Raw genomic sequence first — 17,633 nt, forward strand, 5'->3', positions numbered from 1 at the left:
AGAGTCCTGAAAAGATGGAAGAGGGAAGCAGAAGAGTAGAGAAAGAGATATGGCGACATACACAGAGGTTGGAACGATGCTACTGCTAGAAGGCGGCATGAGCCAAGGAATGTGAGTGGCCTCTGGAGGCTGAAGAGGGCAAGGAGAGGATCTCCCGCTAAAGTCTCTAGGAGAAACACAGTCCTGCTGATACCTGATGCCTTGATTTTAGCCCCATAGAACCCACTTTCAGTTTCTGACCTCCAGAACTGTAAGATAATAAACTGGTGTTGTTTGAAGTCGCTAAGTTGGTGGTAATTTATCACAGCGGCAGTAGATTTTCACAATATATCTAACTTGGAGTGGGGTAGCCTGAAGCCCGTATTAAGAGGCTGACTGATATGGAAGTGGTAAATCACGGTAAATGTCCCCATTGTGTCAAGAAACAGCTGTCATCCCCAGTGTGGCGTCATCCCTCTGACCCTGAGACTCTGAAGGAATAGCACCCAAGGGGGGATCTGGGGCGAAACAATGAGCTGTGCAGATTACCTGTGCGGCCTTCAGTCTGGGCTTCCTTGCTGAAGAGCCCTCCGCTGACAGTTAGGATCTGTATCTTGTATTTCTTTCCTGGCGTTAGGTCTTCAAATTTGTGCTGCTTGGTGGCGGCTGGCTCTGATGTGTTACTCAGAAGGATCCCCTTGTCGTTTAGAAGCAGGATCTCGTACCTTTCTGCCACGCCAACAGCTTTTTGCCAACTTACCGTTAAGGAATGACTGCTGTATGCATTGTCGGCAATTATTCCCTGGACTGATGCTGGGACTGCAAAGGAAGAAGAGAAGCGAGTGCTGTCTGGCTCCCTCACTTAGGGTAAGCCAACTGAGAAAGCAGGTGAAAAAGCTTGAAATCAACTGCAGAGAGAAGAGGATGCCACCACTCCCCTCGTGTTGCATGGATACTTCCCACGTGCCCTTAGGAGAGAGCATTTCGTGGCCTGGATTATCTGTACTTTGACTCTCCATTTTTTTTCTCTGAATTTAGACAGGATCTTGAAGTCAAACAAGTAGAAAAATTAGTGAAAGTGACACTGATAAATATGCAAAGTGATTCATATGTATGTATCTAGAAAGTGGAAGATGCTGAACAAATTTACATTCAGTGGATATAGTTTGGATGGTTGAATTACGTTTAGACTTTCATTCCCAAGATTAACTCAAGTCAAAGCTTTTGGCCTTGACCTAAGCAGTAGTATATAATATATTATAATATATATATATATAAAATATATATATATATATTTTACTATGGCTCCCGATGTGAAAGGCAAAAATAGTATTATTTTTAATAATATTTTCTATCCTAGGCTCATATTTTTTTTCATTCTACATAATCTTAGGAGATCTCATCCACTCCCATGGTTTGAATTGTTACCCATATGGTGACGACTCCCAAATTTAAACTTGCAGTTCAGATCTCTCTTCTATTTTTGCAAATGACATCTCTCCCGGCATGTTCCACCCAATTCTCAAGAGGCCCAAATTGGACTCCTCAGCTCCCTCCCCATAACCTCCTTACGGTCCTTTGTTTCTCTTGGTCCAAGTCAGAAACATGGGTTATCACTGTTATTCTACTACATGTAATCAAACATGGGTCTTGTAATTTTTATGTCCTAAAACTTATATCTCTTCCATCTATCCACTTCTCGCCCTTCTCTATACACTGCCACTCCCCTAGGACAATATCATCCCTCATCACCTGACCAGTGCCATTGTTTTCTCACCTCCTACACTCTATCTGGCATATTCTCATAGAAGCCCCATGCAGATGGCCCTGCAATGGCTCTCCGTAATTCTAAGCACCTTAACAAGGGATACGAGGCCCTTCATGATTTGGTCCATCTACTTACTTGGCCATATGGCTCATCTTTATCCTAGCATACCACACCATGTGTAGGTCCTCAAATGTGCCATGCTTTCTCTCACCTCCAGGCCTTTGATTTTTCTGCTGGAACCAAGTCAACATCTGCGTGACCAGTATGACTTCTTAGGGTCTACTTAAATGTTACTTTTTCCTGGAAGCCTTCCCTGACTCTTCATGTTTGCTCCTAACACACCCCATTATTACTTTTATTTTAGAAGTTATCATGTTGTAATTGTCTTTTTTATTTCTCTCTTTCACTAGATTATATGCTTCTTGAGGTTGGGGGCTCTATCTATCTTGCTACTGAATTCCCATTTTCTAACACAGTGCTTGGCATATGGTTGGAGAGACACATATATGAAATAGAGGCACAGGAGGGCCCAGTACAGAAGCCCAGGCCCACAGCTAAATGAGTGGTTATAGGAATGGAAGGCATCTGATAAGTACTGTATCACAGTAGAGAGGGCATAAGGCTTGGAGCCAGATAGACCTAGATTTGAGTTACAGCTCTCGGTCTTATTACACGCACCCTTGATAATGTTTTATAAGCTTTCTGAGCCTTACTTTCCTCATCTGTAAGATGGAAACAATGATCTCTATCTTCTAGTGTGACTAGAGATCATTGTAAATGCCTGGCAGACAGCAGGTGCTTTTAGCTTATTTGTGTTTTAAAAGTAATATATTATTGGTAATATAAATATAAAGAGACACATTATTCCTTGATTTGTTACTTGTTCTTGTAACAAATGAAGTAAATGGCGTAGGCGTTCATTTTTAAAAGAAATTTGAGAAGGGTAAATTTTACAGAAAATAGTAAATATTTACATGTAAATGGTTACAGAAGTCCACTTATTAAAACTCAAGTTTTTATATCCTTTAGCAAGCATGAAAATTTATTCAAGTGATCTGGTTCCTAATTACCTTTCATGTGTTCTGAAGATCTCTATTATAAAGAAAAATGCAAAAAGAAAATATGAAAAGGGCTCTTGAAACCATATTGAATTATGGCTTTGAATCTGGATATTTTTGACTTGTGAATAGCTAAGTAAGTCCATCTGCTGTCCCACTGTGGAGAACAATTTGGCTCTTCTCCAGGTGGGCACTCACCTGTCCGCCCAACTGCATCTATCTGGTTCTTTAGGGAGCCGCTGACGGAGGCGATGACAATCTGGTACTGTTCCCCAGCCTCCAGCCTGTGGAATGTGTGCTCCGAGACGTGTTTGGAGATAGTCTGAGACTCCACCTTCTGATTCTGCCTGAACGCTGACACTGTGTAGGAGTCAACATCACCCCCACCAGGAGTCCAGTTGACTGTCAGGCTGTCTGTCGCCCCATTGGGAGAAACATGGATATTTTTGACAGCGCTTGGAACTAAAAAGGAAAATAAATTTAAAAGTCATCACTTAGAGAATGAACTGTGGAAATTTTCAACCAAAATTGTCATGCTTCTTATATTTTGGCATGTACTGAAAGAATTCACTTGCACGTATTGATACAATTTTTCTCGGGCTTTTCCACCTGAACTGAATTCAACAGGGGAAATTTAGAGGGACATCGAAGCCAACAAGTAGAAGTGAAGGATGCCGGTAGTAGAGCGAGGGGCTAGTTAGATTGCCTTGGTCCAAGTCTTGGTTTCCTCATTTACTAGCTGGGGGATTTTAGGCAAATCACTTACGCTCTGTCAGTTTCAGTTTCTTCATCAGGAAAATGGCAATTATAGTAATAGTGACCAGCCCACAGAGTTGTGAGGATTGAACAAGATGTCCACATAAAGTGCTTTGCTGTGGGTCTGGTTCATGGTAAATTGTCAATAAATGTTAACAATCATAACAACACTCCTAACAGAGTTCCAAAGGAAACCCAACCAACAGAGTTATTTTTTTTAATCTGTGTGCCTCACAAGCACCAACAATTCACATCAGTCCAATGCCATTTCTCTGAAAGCTTTTTTTCTTACCCTACATTGTACATTACTTTTGTTAATCCAGCATGGACAACATCATGGGCACCATCAAGATAACCTCGCTTCTTGCCATCTCCCTTTTACCTTGAAATCCTCAACCCAAACGCCTGGCTACCCAACATGCTAAATACACCACCACATCTACTCAAGTTCAAGAGCCACATTTCATATTACCTGTGAAGCCCTCAATGAAGGCTGACTGCTGTACTTCTCCACTGATGGTCAAGACAAGAATTTTATACTGGCGCCCTGGCGTCAGGGAGGTGAATCGATACTCAGTTGCAGTATTTACGAGATGAAAAGGAGGAAATACTTTCATATCATTGAAGAGTAGCTGGATCTCATATTGGTCAACATCCCCATCAGCTCGTGACCAAGTCACCAGAAGGTCCTCAGTGCTCCTATTCCGCAATGTTAGATCCCTAACAGGCTCTGGGACTAGGGAGGAATATGAGAAGACACTTCAGGAAAGTGACTGATCAAAGTTTACCTACACAATAATTTAGGAATCACATTCAAAGAACTGGCAAACATCTCTCTTCCCCAAATAAACCACTTGAACTACTTCATGCATAATTAAATAAGAAAAATTGGAAGCAACTATTAAAATTGCAATTTTTTTCCTGACATAAATCTATGCTAAGTGTTGGTAGGATATAATTATAAAATGAATTATGACCTCAATCATAAGATAAAACAAGATGTCTAGAACTTTAAATGCCACAATGCAGGAGGACAGGGAAGAAAAATGGGACAACTGGCCTTCTTGCTCCCCGACTGTGCTTGCTTTTATCTATCAATAAATATTCTGTAATTATAGGCCATGGCTTGGCTGAATGATATTAGCTCCAAGTGAGACTGGGAATGCAATTTACTGATCAGGAAGCAGAGAGAATTCAAGGTTCAGATATTTTATTTACTCGATGACCTTCAAGTCCCAACCAACCGTCAGATTTTACAAGCTTTCCACTTACAGGTTCTTCCATTCCCTTGTTCACTGGCTTCATATTGTCCACTTCGTGTACTAACAGTAACGCTGTACAACCGTCCAGGGACTAACTTAACAAAGACACACTCGTTTTCAGGCTTGGGGATGCTTTTGGTTTGAATGAAGTTGTTTTTGTTTTTAATGGTGACTTCATAATGATCAAAGTCTCCAGTAGCATGCACCCAGGATACCTTTAAATAGTCACTCCTGGCCGAGTTGCTAATACTGACTCCCTGGACCTTGTCAGGCACTGAAAAAGAGAACAGAGAACAGCTGAAGATGTAGTGAGCTTAAGGGAGTAATTGATCACAGATGACAATCTGGGACAGTGAAGGTAAGTGAGTAGATTTTTTTTGGTGGGCATTTAAAAAGTTCTAGACCTTTAGATCACACGTTTTCAGAGGGGAAAGACTGTTACACTACTTGGAGTGATTAGATGGATCTTTTAACAGAACCTGATGAATTAATTCTAATCTTGTTTCTTGCCTACACAAAATGTCATGTACAAGATGGAATATTAAATATGATAAGTGATGATTAATATGAATTGATGGCAATGTTATTAATAATTCCAACATACCTTAGTGACTCAAGATGTGATAAAAAGTTACCAAGAAGAATAAAAACAATCCAAAAGAAAAATGGAAGAAGAGGAAACACATAATTAATACATGAAGAGATGTCTAACATCATTGGTGATCAAGGAAATGCAAGTCAAGACCATGGCAAAATACCACTTTATATCCATACGGTTGGCAAAATTTAAAAACCTAATAAGACCAAGTCTGAGACAGGATGCCCAACCACGGGAGAGTAGATGAATGGACTGGTATATATAAACAGTGAGATTATATAGCAGTCATAATTAATTTCTATTTAACTCAAAATGCAAAAATATGCATTTTTGCCTTTAACATCAAAACACAAAATATAAGTAAATCTTATCAATATAATATTAAGTGAAAAACTAAGTCTCAGGAGATTACATACTACATAAAATAACCTTTTCAAAAATAATGTTAGAACAACTAAAATTTTTTAAACCCATAATTTTAGGACTACATAAATACTAAAACTATGCAAGGTGAAAGGCAAGAAGAGAGATGAAAAGAGGAGTCAAGATGATGGTTACCTTGGGATGAATCAGCGAGGTGGGAACCACATGATTTGATACAGATTACTGTCAAGGTTCTAGCTTTTATTTTGGGTAGTGGTTTCGCCTGTGCCTATTACCTTATTAAAAATGATTAATTAAATGGAAGCCTAAAAATAAATAAAAGTGACAAAACATGGTTTCTTGAACCAAGAATTATGATTAATCCAATTTTGTGCACCTGAGGATCTCCCAATAAATATATAAACAAATAAACAATGTGCGCCTCTGGTTTTTCTCTCAACCAATCTATCAATTGATCAATCAATTGGACAAAGCCCATGTCCAAATCTCCCTCAAAGCAGGAAATGACCCAGAAATTTCAGTATTTTGGCATCTAAGCTATATTTTCCATGATGCTTCTCACATCTACAAGTTGCATTTTATTACTTCTGTTAGTATATGTGTACTGGTTAGTTATTGTATTAGAATATTGCTCACCGCAGATAAGGAGCCAGGTCAGGAATGCTTTCTTCAAGATATTTACCTGAACCAGTTACAATGTAGCTAGAACTTATTCATCACAGAGTAAAGGAAAAGAAATTCTGAAGTTTTTATGCATGGGCTAAGTAAGAAAAGTCAATGACCCAGGCAGTTTATTGAAGACAAAGCAACTATTACAGGAAGAAAAACCAGACTACATACCATGCTAAGTCAATAAGGGGCTCTTCAGGTGGAATTAGAGGTAATTTGTGAGACCTGTCTTGCTGCACGATGAGATGATGTGATACAGAATTAGAAATATTGATATTTTCACCCAAAATGTAGAACAAAAGCATTAGAAAAGGAAAAGGGCTTTGACACAATCAGCCAAAATCACCAAGACAGCATCTCAGACACAACTCTATAGTTAAACTGATTTGTCGGGGACAATGGATTGCCTTGATTAGTCATGCGTCAAATCCAAGTTCATGTTGGTAAAGAGTCAAGAAGGTGCTTTGAATAAAGGATCTTTTTCTTTTTTTTTTTGCATTTAAAAACAATCTCAGCAAAAGGCCTGCAATATGAAGGTCAGATGGATAGGAAACATTCATGAGTTGACATGGAGGGGAAGCAAGTGGTAGCAGGATGACATATCCTTTGATTCTGGTGATTTTTAGGTTCCAAGCTGATCAACATAAGACACTGACATGAGGCTGCTTCGTAAATGGAAATCTACTTTTCAGATCTCAGGCATTATTGTGATTATCGGTATAATTAGGTTTTAAGTCATTGGAGGGTAGGGAATAGCTCTTTATATCCCCAACCTGTGCTTTCAGGGATAGCATGATGTAATGGAAATAGTACCGGAACTAGGTTGAGGTTGATTACTGATCAGCCATGTGAGCTTGGAAAAACTAAGTTTCTCTCTGGGACTTTATCTCCAAAAGAGATGGGATTAGATCAATTTACAGACACTTTCAGTGTTAGCATGCTGTAGCAATGTAAATCAGTGGTTCTTAACATTTTTGAGGTCATAGAAACTTTGAGAATCTGGTAAGAGCCACCCACTCACTCCCTAAAGAAACACACATACCTTTCCTATCTGCAACAAATTCATGGACAGTTTTGGGGGTTATGACATTCCTAATGTCTATCCACTAGCTAAAAACTGCTGATCTAAGGGATTTCTGATTATTAATTCATTATACATTTATTGAGTGCCTATTGGATTCCAGATCCTGTGCTAGGTAATAGGATGATGTCAATTGTCCTGATCCTCATGGAAAAAATAACATTTTTTTCATAGTTTTAGATTTTTTAAGGTCTTTGAGTCCAGAAGATGATTGGCTAATTCTTGCATTCAGCAACAACAATAAAATTATGGGTGCTTATATGGGCCAGGTATTGAGAGAAACACAAAAAATGTATGGTTCCTGACGTCAAGGCAATCACAAGGAGAGAGATGTAAATGACTGCAATGAATACTAAATGACTCCTAGAAAAAAATGAATGGGAACTTAGAGGGACACATGACACAGCTGTGAATACTAAGCATGATGGAGTTAAGTGGATAGAGGAGCAAGGTAGGAGACCAATTATAAATTTAAGTAATAAGAACCTTTGTTCAGGCTATTGGCAAGAAAAGCAAAATAAAGACGTATCAGTGAAAACTATTGTGGGAGGTCAATTAGCAGATCCTAGCAAAGGATAACATGTGTCAAAAGTGATTTCGAAATTTTCAGTTTAGGTGAGTGTGAACACACTTTGGTTTTGGGAATTTGACAAATTCATTTTTTTTACAGTATTTCTTTTAATTTCTTTTTTGTTATTATTTTTTCCAGTTTTATTGAGAAGTAATTGACATATATCACTATATAAATTTAAGGCATATAGCATGATGGTTTCATTTACATATATTATGAAATGATTGCCACAATTGGTTCAGCCAGCATCTAACTGCTCATATAGATATAATAAAAAGAAAAGAAAGAAGAAAAGAGGAGAAAAATGTTCTTACTATGATGATAACTCTTATGATTTAATCTCTTAACAACTTTCTTATATATCACACAGCATGTTAGCTATAGTCATCATGGGGCACATTACATCCCTAGCACTTATTTATCTTATAACTGGAACTTTGTACCTGTTGACCATCTTCCTCCAGGTCCTCCTTCCCCCACTCTCTGCCTCTGCCTTTTTCTATGAGTTTGCTTTTGCTTTAGTTTTAGATCCTACACGTAAGTCAGGTCATAGAGTATTTGTCTTTTCTTTTTGACTTATTTCACTTAGGATAATGCCTTTAAGATCCATCCACATTGCAGCAAAGGGTAGGATTTCCTCATTTTTATGGCTGAATACTATTCCATTGCATAGATATACCACACCTTCTTTATCCATTCATCCATGGATGGACACTTAGATTGTTTCCATGTCTTGGCTACTGTAAATAATGCTGCTATGAACACAGGGTGCAGATATCTTTTTGAGCTAGTGATTTTTGTTTCCTTTGGATATATTCCCAGAAGTGGAATGTTTGGATCTTGTGGTAGTTTTTAATTTTTTGACGATCTTCCATACTGTTTTCCATAGTAGCTATACCAATTTACACCCTCAAGAGTGCACAAGGGTTGCCTTTTCTCCATGTCCATGCCAGCATTTGTTATCTCTTGTCTTTTGATGCTTGCCATTCTAACATGCAAGAGGAAATATCACATTGTGGTTTTAATTTGCATTTTCCTAATGACTAGTGATGTTGACCATCTTTTCATGTACGTGTTGGCCTTTTGTATATCTTCTTTGGAGAAATGACTATTCAGGTCCTTTACCTATTTTTTAATAGGGTTATTTACTTTTTTGCTATTGAATTGTATGAGTTCTTTGTGTTTTAGATATTAACCCATTATCAGATATATGGTTTGCAAATATATTTTCCCATTCCATAAGTTGTTTCTTCACTTTGCCGATGGTTTCTTTTCCTGTGCAGAATCTTTTTAGTTTGATGTAGTCTCAGTTGTTTGTCTTTGATTTTTTGCTTATGCTTTATGTGTCATATCCAAAAAATCACCACCAAGACCCATGTCAAAAAGCTTTCTTCCTATGTTTTCTTCTAGGAGTTCCATATTTTCAGGTCTTACATTAAACTTTAATTTGTTTCATAAATAAATGAATTTAATTCATTTTGAGTTAATTTTTGTGACTGGTGTAAGATAGGGATCCAGTTTAATTCTTTTATATGTGCGCATCCAATTATCTCAGTACATTTATTGAAGAGACTGTCTTTTCTACGTTGAGTAGGCTTGACTCCCTTGTCAAAAGAACCCTGACATTTTTAAATGCAAGTATCAACCCATAGCTCAGCAGGAAAGGCTTGACAAAATATTAATGTCAACCTTAAGCAGAAATCTTAGATGTAAACCCCAAAAGCGTTAAGTACATTGGGAAAATGGTAGCCATTTAAATTTAATTCTTTCCAGAACATCGAAGACCTGACATTCATTGCCTTTGCTAAGATTTTGCTTCTGGTCCCAGAACAATAAAGGTTCACATTTTCACCTTGTGTGAAAAAGAATGAACAGTGGACTTTGACCAAATAGACATTTCAGGAAGGATTTTGGACAGAGAATTTTGTAAGCTGTGGACCCATTCAGAACTGGGTTTAAATACAGAAACACACTGGCTGTTTAGCTAGTTAAACAGTTGAGCAAGTTATTTAACCTCCCCGAACCTTGATTTCTTGATCTGCGAAGTGGGAATAATGACAATGACCTCCATAAGGAAATTGCAAGAATTAAGTTAGTTATACATAAAGTCAGTGTCTAGCAACCAAAAAGTACTCCCTGAACAGAAAACACTTGTTACTATGTTTGAATATAATATGAATTCTAGCCATGAAAGTAGTGTTCATCTTACTTTAAAGGAAACATCTGCTCACATAAGGATTTTCTAGGGCCAAAACTTGAAGACTCACAATTCTGTGATCTCAACAGCCTTTAATCCTATCATTACAGAAATGTTGCAGATCTGATGCCTTGAGCCACATAGCCAGCCACTTCTTTTTTCTTTCTTTCTTTTTTTAAGATTTTATTGATTTATTTGACAGAGAGAAAGAGAGAGAGAGAGAGCACAAGCAGGGGGAGTGGCAGGCGGAGGAAGAGGGAGAAGCAGGCTCTCCGCTGAACAGGGATCCCAGGACCCTGGGATCATGACGTGAGCCCAAGGCAGACGCTTAACTGACTAAGCCCGCCAGGCGCCCCTAGCTAGCCACTTCTTACAGAGCCTGGCTCTCCTTAGAGCCTTACCTGTTCGCTCCTGGCTGAAGGAATGGTTTTCATACTTGCCGCTCCTCGTAGTTATGGTCACATTGTAGAGGCGGCCCGGAGTAAGGGAGCTGAAGGAACATTCGCTGACAGACTTGGCAATAACGAGGGACTGAACGACCCTGCTGCCATGAGAGAGTGTCACCACATAGTTATCCACGTCTCCAGGAGCCGGCAGCCAGGAAATGCTCAGGTAGTCATTGCGACCAGAATTGTTTACCGTCACCCCGCTCACACTGGAAGGGACTGGGATTGAAAAGGCGGAGAAAATTTAAAAAAGAAAGTACAGTCAAAAGTCTGGAGTCATCTACCGCGGTCAGCAAAAACAGTGTGCACTCAGGAAATCTCATCTGATTACCTAAGAGGTCAAAGACGTGTGAGGATTTCACCTTAGCTTCTGGAAGCTGAGTGTTCTTGGATCAGCAAGGCTAACCCAAATAAAAATGCAAGGAGGTCTTTTGGGTGCCTCATAAATATAAGGACGCCACTACTGCATTTTTATAGTGTTGCTGTTTGCAAAGTATTTTAAGTGGAGGCATTTTTATGTGCATGTGTCAGAAGGTTCCCTCTGTAGGAAAAGGAACAAACATAACAATCCAAATGAATCCGTTCGAACCAAACTCATCAATAAGCAAAGACGTTTGAAGGGAAAGATGAAGAATGCCATACCTTTTCTAAAGAGCTTAGACTTTGGGATAGCTTTGATCTTCCTGTGATGAAGTTATTTATTCCTGGGGAGTCTAATAACGAACAGGAGGAGAGGTGTTGCATCTACCCTTTATAAAGCATTTCCTGCCCTCTAGTGGCAAGAAATAAACCTAAAAGCCTATCCTGAAAACAACAAATCTGGAGATTGACCCAACAGTGGGCATAAAGAGCTATTGCGGTGATAATGGCCATTATCGTTTGCTTATTTTAATTGGGGTTTAGCGCCACAAATGTTTATTGAGAACCTACCATTTGCCACATATACAAAAATGGAAAAGATGTGGATGCCTTCAAGGAGCCTCTTGGCTAGATGCAGTATGCAAATTAATCATTGTGGTATTGAACAGTAGTTATACACGTATCAGAAATAAGTGTACAGTAACTAGTACTGCCCATAGTAAATAACAGAATAAAATCCTGTACTGTATGTGAACTGCACTACTGTTTTCATCATTGGTTCACTACTGCAGCTAAATATTTTCATATAATTGTTACTATCACTATATCACGTACAATGGACAGGATCCAGCTAGATGACCTTTGAGAATCCTCCTAATCTAATATGCTCCAACTTTGTGATTTAAGCCTCCAAGTCTTCTTTGCACTTACAAGCACTTGTCCATCACCAAAAATTATAAATAGCACCATACTGAACAGCTCTGCTAATGCTGTTCCATGTATATGAACGTTTCCTACACATAAAGTTGAACATTTTAGCCATAATATTTCTATATTGATGTCTTCCTCCCTCTCTTCCTCCTTCCTTTCCCTTTATTTAACAAGCTGTACATCCCTTGGTTGCTCTCAAAAGAATTATGCTTGTTTTTCAAAACTTCTAGAAATATTTGCAACTACTAACATTTTATTACAAAAGATACAATTATCAAATGTTTTGTCAAAAATATAAATTCATGTTTACAAAAAAAACCAGATCTAAAATTTGTTTTTCCTTTAGAACCAGCATTTTCTCAGGTTGGAACTAGATTTGTTAAGCGTATCTGATATCTTTAACTTTGAATATTTTGCCACCTTCTCTAGGCTAGGCAGGTTTATTTATATGTTTCAACTCTGTGGAAATAGAAGTAAATGAGAAAACCTTTCAAAACCTTTCAATTATTTCAGCACTGACCAACATTTCAGCAATTTGAGTAGATGACAATGATTATCAAGGCTTTAGTCATTGAATGTTTCACAATCTACCACATATAAAATTTACTAACCTAGGCATGTTTCAAAATTGCTAGCTATTGTGTTTCTCTAGTAGTATCCCATTTCCCCCCTGCACTCTTAATGTGCTTGAGTAAAATAACTCGTGCTTATATTTATTCATATTTTGCCCTCTCCTCAAAACCTTATGATCATTCTTCAAAGAATTTCTTGTCTTGTTTTTGCATACTTCTGTTATATACTGTGGGTCGAATACTGATACCTCTGCTACAATTAAAACAGAGGCATAAAAACAAAGCCCCACTCATTTCAAGTGGTATCAGGTGCCAAACTATGCCAGCATATCATAGTAAGTTGGAAAGCCCTAGACGTATTTTAAAATTTGGGAATTAACTTGTGTGGCAGAATCTGACTAGTTGTTAAGCAAACTATTTCCTTTTCCTCTTGGACACACAGCTAGGCTATATTTCCCAGTCTCCCCTGCCGTGAAATGTAGCCATTTAACTGTGTTCCAGCCAATGGAACATGGGGGGAAGTGACGTGTCTACTTGCTGGTCTGGTCATCTTCCCCCACCCAATGATCTCTATTCTCTGGGGAAATGGACAGAGTTCTGAGGACCTAGGGGAAGGAAGAGCCACAGATGGTAGGAGCCTGGATCCCTGAGTTACTGCTTGGGAAAGAACCAACCCATAGAGCTGTCTAATCAGGAATCCCCACGTTGTCCAGTTGTGTAAGCAGGAAATAAGTCAGTCTGATCTGACTAATACAACTGCAACTTGCTGAGAAATGGGTGCAAGGCCCTTCCCAGCCCTCTCCTCAGCTTTCTTATTTCTCCTTCCCTACTCCGACAGGGATAAATTGGAGTAAGTTAGTGGGGATGGATTAGAAACTGGAGGCTTCAAGATATAAGTTAATGGCAGAGGTAGGACCAGAATCTGGGCCTCCTGATTCATTCCCAAGCTAAGCTTTTCAGTCCCCCACCCCCGATTATGCTACACCAACGGCTGGTGCCAAGAAGTACTAAAAGAGAAGAAGGAAGGTATGGGGAAGAAGGATGTAGGTAATATCAGCTGCCACAGAATGAGAAAAATGGCACATATCAGTGAATTTCTATCAAAACTATGAAATATCTTTTCAATGACTTAGTTGCATTTCTGGGAGAGCTAATGAAGTTCATGTTCCTTGGGTTTATTAAGTAGATAAGATTCATGATTTTTAAAAAGGGACATATCTATGATGCCTGCAGCTGATACTCAGAATCCCAGCTTCAGAAATACAGAAGGAGGAGCCTGAAATCCAACTTATAATCATATAGAATTAAGTAGGCAAATTCACTGACCTGATTCTGAGTTCATTAATAATTATCAAAGCTTCCACTCAATGTCTTTAATTTTTTCTTTCTAAGAAACTGGAACATAAATTTTATACTGTTTATTTATATTCTTTCTTGGTCTTGTGTAGAAAATTGTATTTCCTTTTTTGGTGCCAGCCCTGTCTGGCACAGATGATCATATGCCACTTGTTTGTTGACTTAGCTCTTTGCCCTATTTGACTATGATCTCTCCAAGGTCAGGAAACATTGTTTAGGTGGTTATAGTATTAAGCACTTGTTTAATGTTGCTTATGAAAACATATGTGATTTGGGAATTTTATTAACTCCACTTTGCACCATAGAAGTTGGAGATCATTTCCTTACTATGTCTTGAAACAAGAATATGAAAGAGAGTGGAATATACTTTTTTTTTTAAAAGTCTCATTACTTGTTTATCTTAACTGGGACATAAACATTAAGGAAATCATCAACTGAATGAGGGGATAAGCTTAGGCATCAAATGACCATTATGTTACTACAAAGGTTTTTCTAGAAGTTCTGACACCTTTAGGGGAGATTTTAGAAAATTTAGAATTCATTCTTGCCTACCCTCACCCACCCCCCAATTTCCATTGTTAGGAGAGCAACATGTATGGATGGTTGGTATTGAAACCTGGCTTCTAGGAAAGTCAAAAATGGATCTGTTTTTCGGGTGTTTCAAAACATCCTAGAATATACTCTGCAGTTTCCCTGTGCTCTTCTTACCTGTCCTTCCCTCCACCACCACTTGTCGGGATGAGATCCCGCCGCTCACTGTTGTTACCACCACAGAATAGAGGCTGCCTGATTTGAGGGAGTGAAAGCTGTATCTGCTGGTCTCACTGGAGACACTTTCATTTTTGATGACCACGTTTTCATGGATCAGTAAGACTTGGTAGAATTCTATGTCTCCCAGGGCCTGGGTCCAGTTAGTAAACAGACTGCTGGTTGTTCCTTGGTTGGCCACGTACAAGCCAGTCACTTGGGCAGGCACTAGAACATGGAAGACAAAGAGAAGAAGAAAAAAAAAACAGATGACATTTAGTCACCCTGAGGAAGTGTAACAAAATGAGTCAAAAACGGAGACAGTCTTAAAAATGCTAAAAATATATCTATATTTTTTTGCTATAGACTCTCAGCTCTATTTCCTGTGGCATATGGCAAACTACTCCCATACAGAAGCTGCTTATATGGGAAATCAAAATTACTTCAGATCCATGGATGAGATGATGCATACCTATTAAGTAGTTTTGAATTTACATTTTCAATAATGAAAGAATGTTGTTTTTGAATATTGCTTACTTTATGTGATTTTATCTGTCCTTATCCCATGAAAACTGAGAGCCACATTATCTACCTGAGCTGATGGTTGTTAGGGGGTGGTATTGGGAAATCCCTTCCACCTGATGATTAGGTTGTAGTTTAGAAAACTGGTTAATTCTTTACTGGCACATTCTCAAGAGCACCATTATTATTATACATGAAAATGTTACAGTAGTATGAATTACATCATATAAGAATAGTAATAATAATAATAATAATAATGATAACCACAACAACTAGTAGTGATAACTACTGAGTGCCTGCTTTGTGCCAGTTTTTAGAAATTATATTATATTATTATATATATATATTATTATTATATTATTTGATACTCATTCAAAACTCTATAAATTTGATTTCATTGTTCTCTTTACTGAGGAGGAAACCAAAGACCACACAATGTAAGTAATTTAGCCTATTATCAGAGTGCTAACAAACAGTCATCTAGGAGTCCAAAGCCTGATCTAACCTGTGAGCTTGTGTCCTTTTCCTAATTAGCAACTATTGTGATTTCTAACCTACCCATTAAAAAAAATCTCTTACACAGATCTTGAAGCTGGTGTTTGATCAACATATATCTTCTTTGTGCCTCTTCCCTGAATTATGGTAATTAAAAGGATTGGGACCTTGGCACAATCCTTCTTAGAATTTGTTGACTTTTGGATTAAGATACAAATACACTCATTAAAAAATACTATTGTACAGGAATCAGAAGATTCAATTCTCATTCTAAATTTCATATGGAAAGCAAAGGAATTAATATGCCAAATAATTTTGAAAAAGAAGAACAAAGTTGGAGGAGTAACATCATCTGATCTCAAGACTTACTAGAAAGCTACAATAATGAAGGCAATGTGATACTGGCAAAAAGATAGACACACACATCGATGGAGCAGAAATGAGAGTCCAGAAATAGACTAACACATATAGAGTCAATTGATTTTTTACAGAGATGTGAGGGCAGTTGGGTGGAGGAAGAATAGTTTTTTCAACAAAAGGGCTGGAATTATTAGATGTCCATAAGCAAGGAAATAAACCTTAACCCAAATCTCATACACATATAAAAATGAACTCAAGATGGATTATGCACCTCAATTGAAAACCCAAAACTATAAAAATTCTAGGGGAAAATCTTTGTGATTTTGTGTAAGGCAGAGATTTCTTCAATATGACACCCAAAGCATGGTTCACGAGAGAAAAAAAAAAGATAAATTGGACACCAAAATAAAAAACTTGTGTTCTGCAAAATATACTAATAAATTAATCAAAAGACAAACCACAGTCTGAGAGAAACCATTTCAACCCACATTTCTGACAATGGACTAATATCTGGAATATAAAGAATTCTCAAAATTCAATGATAAAAAACAAATAACCCCATCAAAAAATGAACAAATATTTGAAAATATGTTCTTCCCCAAAGAGGATAAAGGAAAGGTAAATAAGCATATGAAAAGATGCTCAAAACCATTAGGAACTAGGGAAAGGCAAATTAAAACCACATGAGATACCACTACATGCTTATTAGAATGGTTAAAAAAAAAAAACCTTGTAATACCAAGTGCTGTTGAGATTATGGAGGAACTGGAAATCTCATATATTCCTGGTGAGAAAGTAACATTTTACAACCATTCTGGAAAACAGTTTGGTAGTTTCTTACAAAGTTAAAAATACACTTACCATATGACCCAGCAATGTGAATGTGGGGAATGATGAAAATGATCTTAAGACTAAAAGAGTGCCTTGGACTTCCAATTCCTGCAGTATAGTGGGCAGCATACCCCCAATAAACACAACTACATGTGTTGGATAAAATATAAAAATGTAGATGTATGAGTGAGTTGTCAAGAATGTAAGGAATTCTCAAAGACTTGATAGTAAGTGATAGGTAATCGGTCCACTGAAGCATACTTTCATCTTGAGGGCATCTTTCAAACATAAATTTAAGCTTTGATTTTACAGCTTTGCTGGATCTATGAAATAGGAGGTAAAGTGTAGGACTTTCACAAACTAAGGAACCTCATAGGTGACCCTGCATAACATTGGATCCTGAAAGGTTACATTCTAAGTGTAAGTGAAATAAATATTCCCTCTCTGCTTCTCATATCACCCCAGCCTCCTTGGCACTGGGTGAGAATTCATAACCTCACAACAGTTTCAGTGAGTTTGCAACCCAAATTCATAAAACCTGGGTGATCAAAAAACCTCAGGTTGACAGTTTAGATTAAAATAGGTCTGGGTTGATAGCAGTCCTGTGCACCTCAAAGAATCAAATGAAAAGAAAATTCTTTCTAAAACCCATCTTTAAACAAGGACTCAAAGAATTCCCACAGAGTAAGTT

At 37.9% G+C, this 17,633-nt stretch overlaps 1 protein-coding gene across 3 annotated transcripts in view; it reads right to left on the reverse strand.

The window, feature by feature from the left end:
- Window positions 1–17,633, reverse strand: part of PTPRB (protein tyrosine phosphatase receptor type B) — a 109,956-nt gene that overhangs the window by 41,849 nt on the left and 50,474 nt on the right. For 2 of the 3 annotated variants that reach the window (XM_036119309.2, XM_036119312.2), the window contains 6 exons: window positions 14,696–14,962; window positions 10,725–10,988; window positions 4,834–5,097; window positions 4,034–4,297; window positions 3,004–3,267; window positions 529–798 (listed from right to left, as the gene is read on the reverse strand). In XM_036119309.2, coding sequence (XP_035975202.2) covers window positions 529–798; window positions 3,004–3,267; window positions 4,034–4,297; window positions 4,834–5,097; window positions 10,725–10,988; window positions 14,696–14,962 — 1,593 coding nt within the window. The remainder of the gene's footprint in view (window positions 1–528; window positions 799–3,003; window positions 3,268–4,033; window positions 4,298–4,833; window positions 5,098–10,724; window positions 10,989–14,695; window positions 14,963–17,633) is intronic. The other variant, XM_078076288.1, reaches the window with a different exon arrangement.

Source organism: Halichoerus grypus, chromosome 6, assembly GCF_964656455.1.
Source record: "Halichoerus grypus chromosome 6, mHalGry1.hap1.1, whole genome shotgun sequence".
Lineage (NCBI taxonomy): Eukaryota > Metazoa > Chordata > Mammalia > Carnivora > Phocidae > Halichoerus > Halichoerus grypus.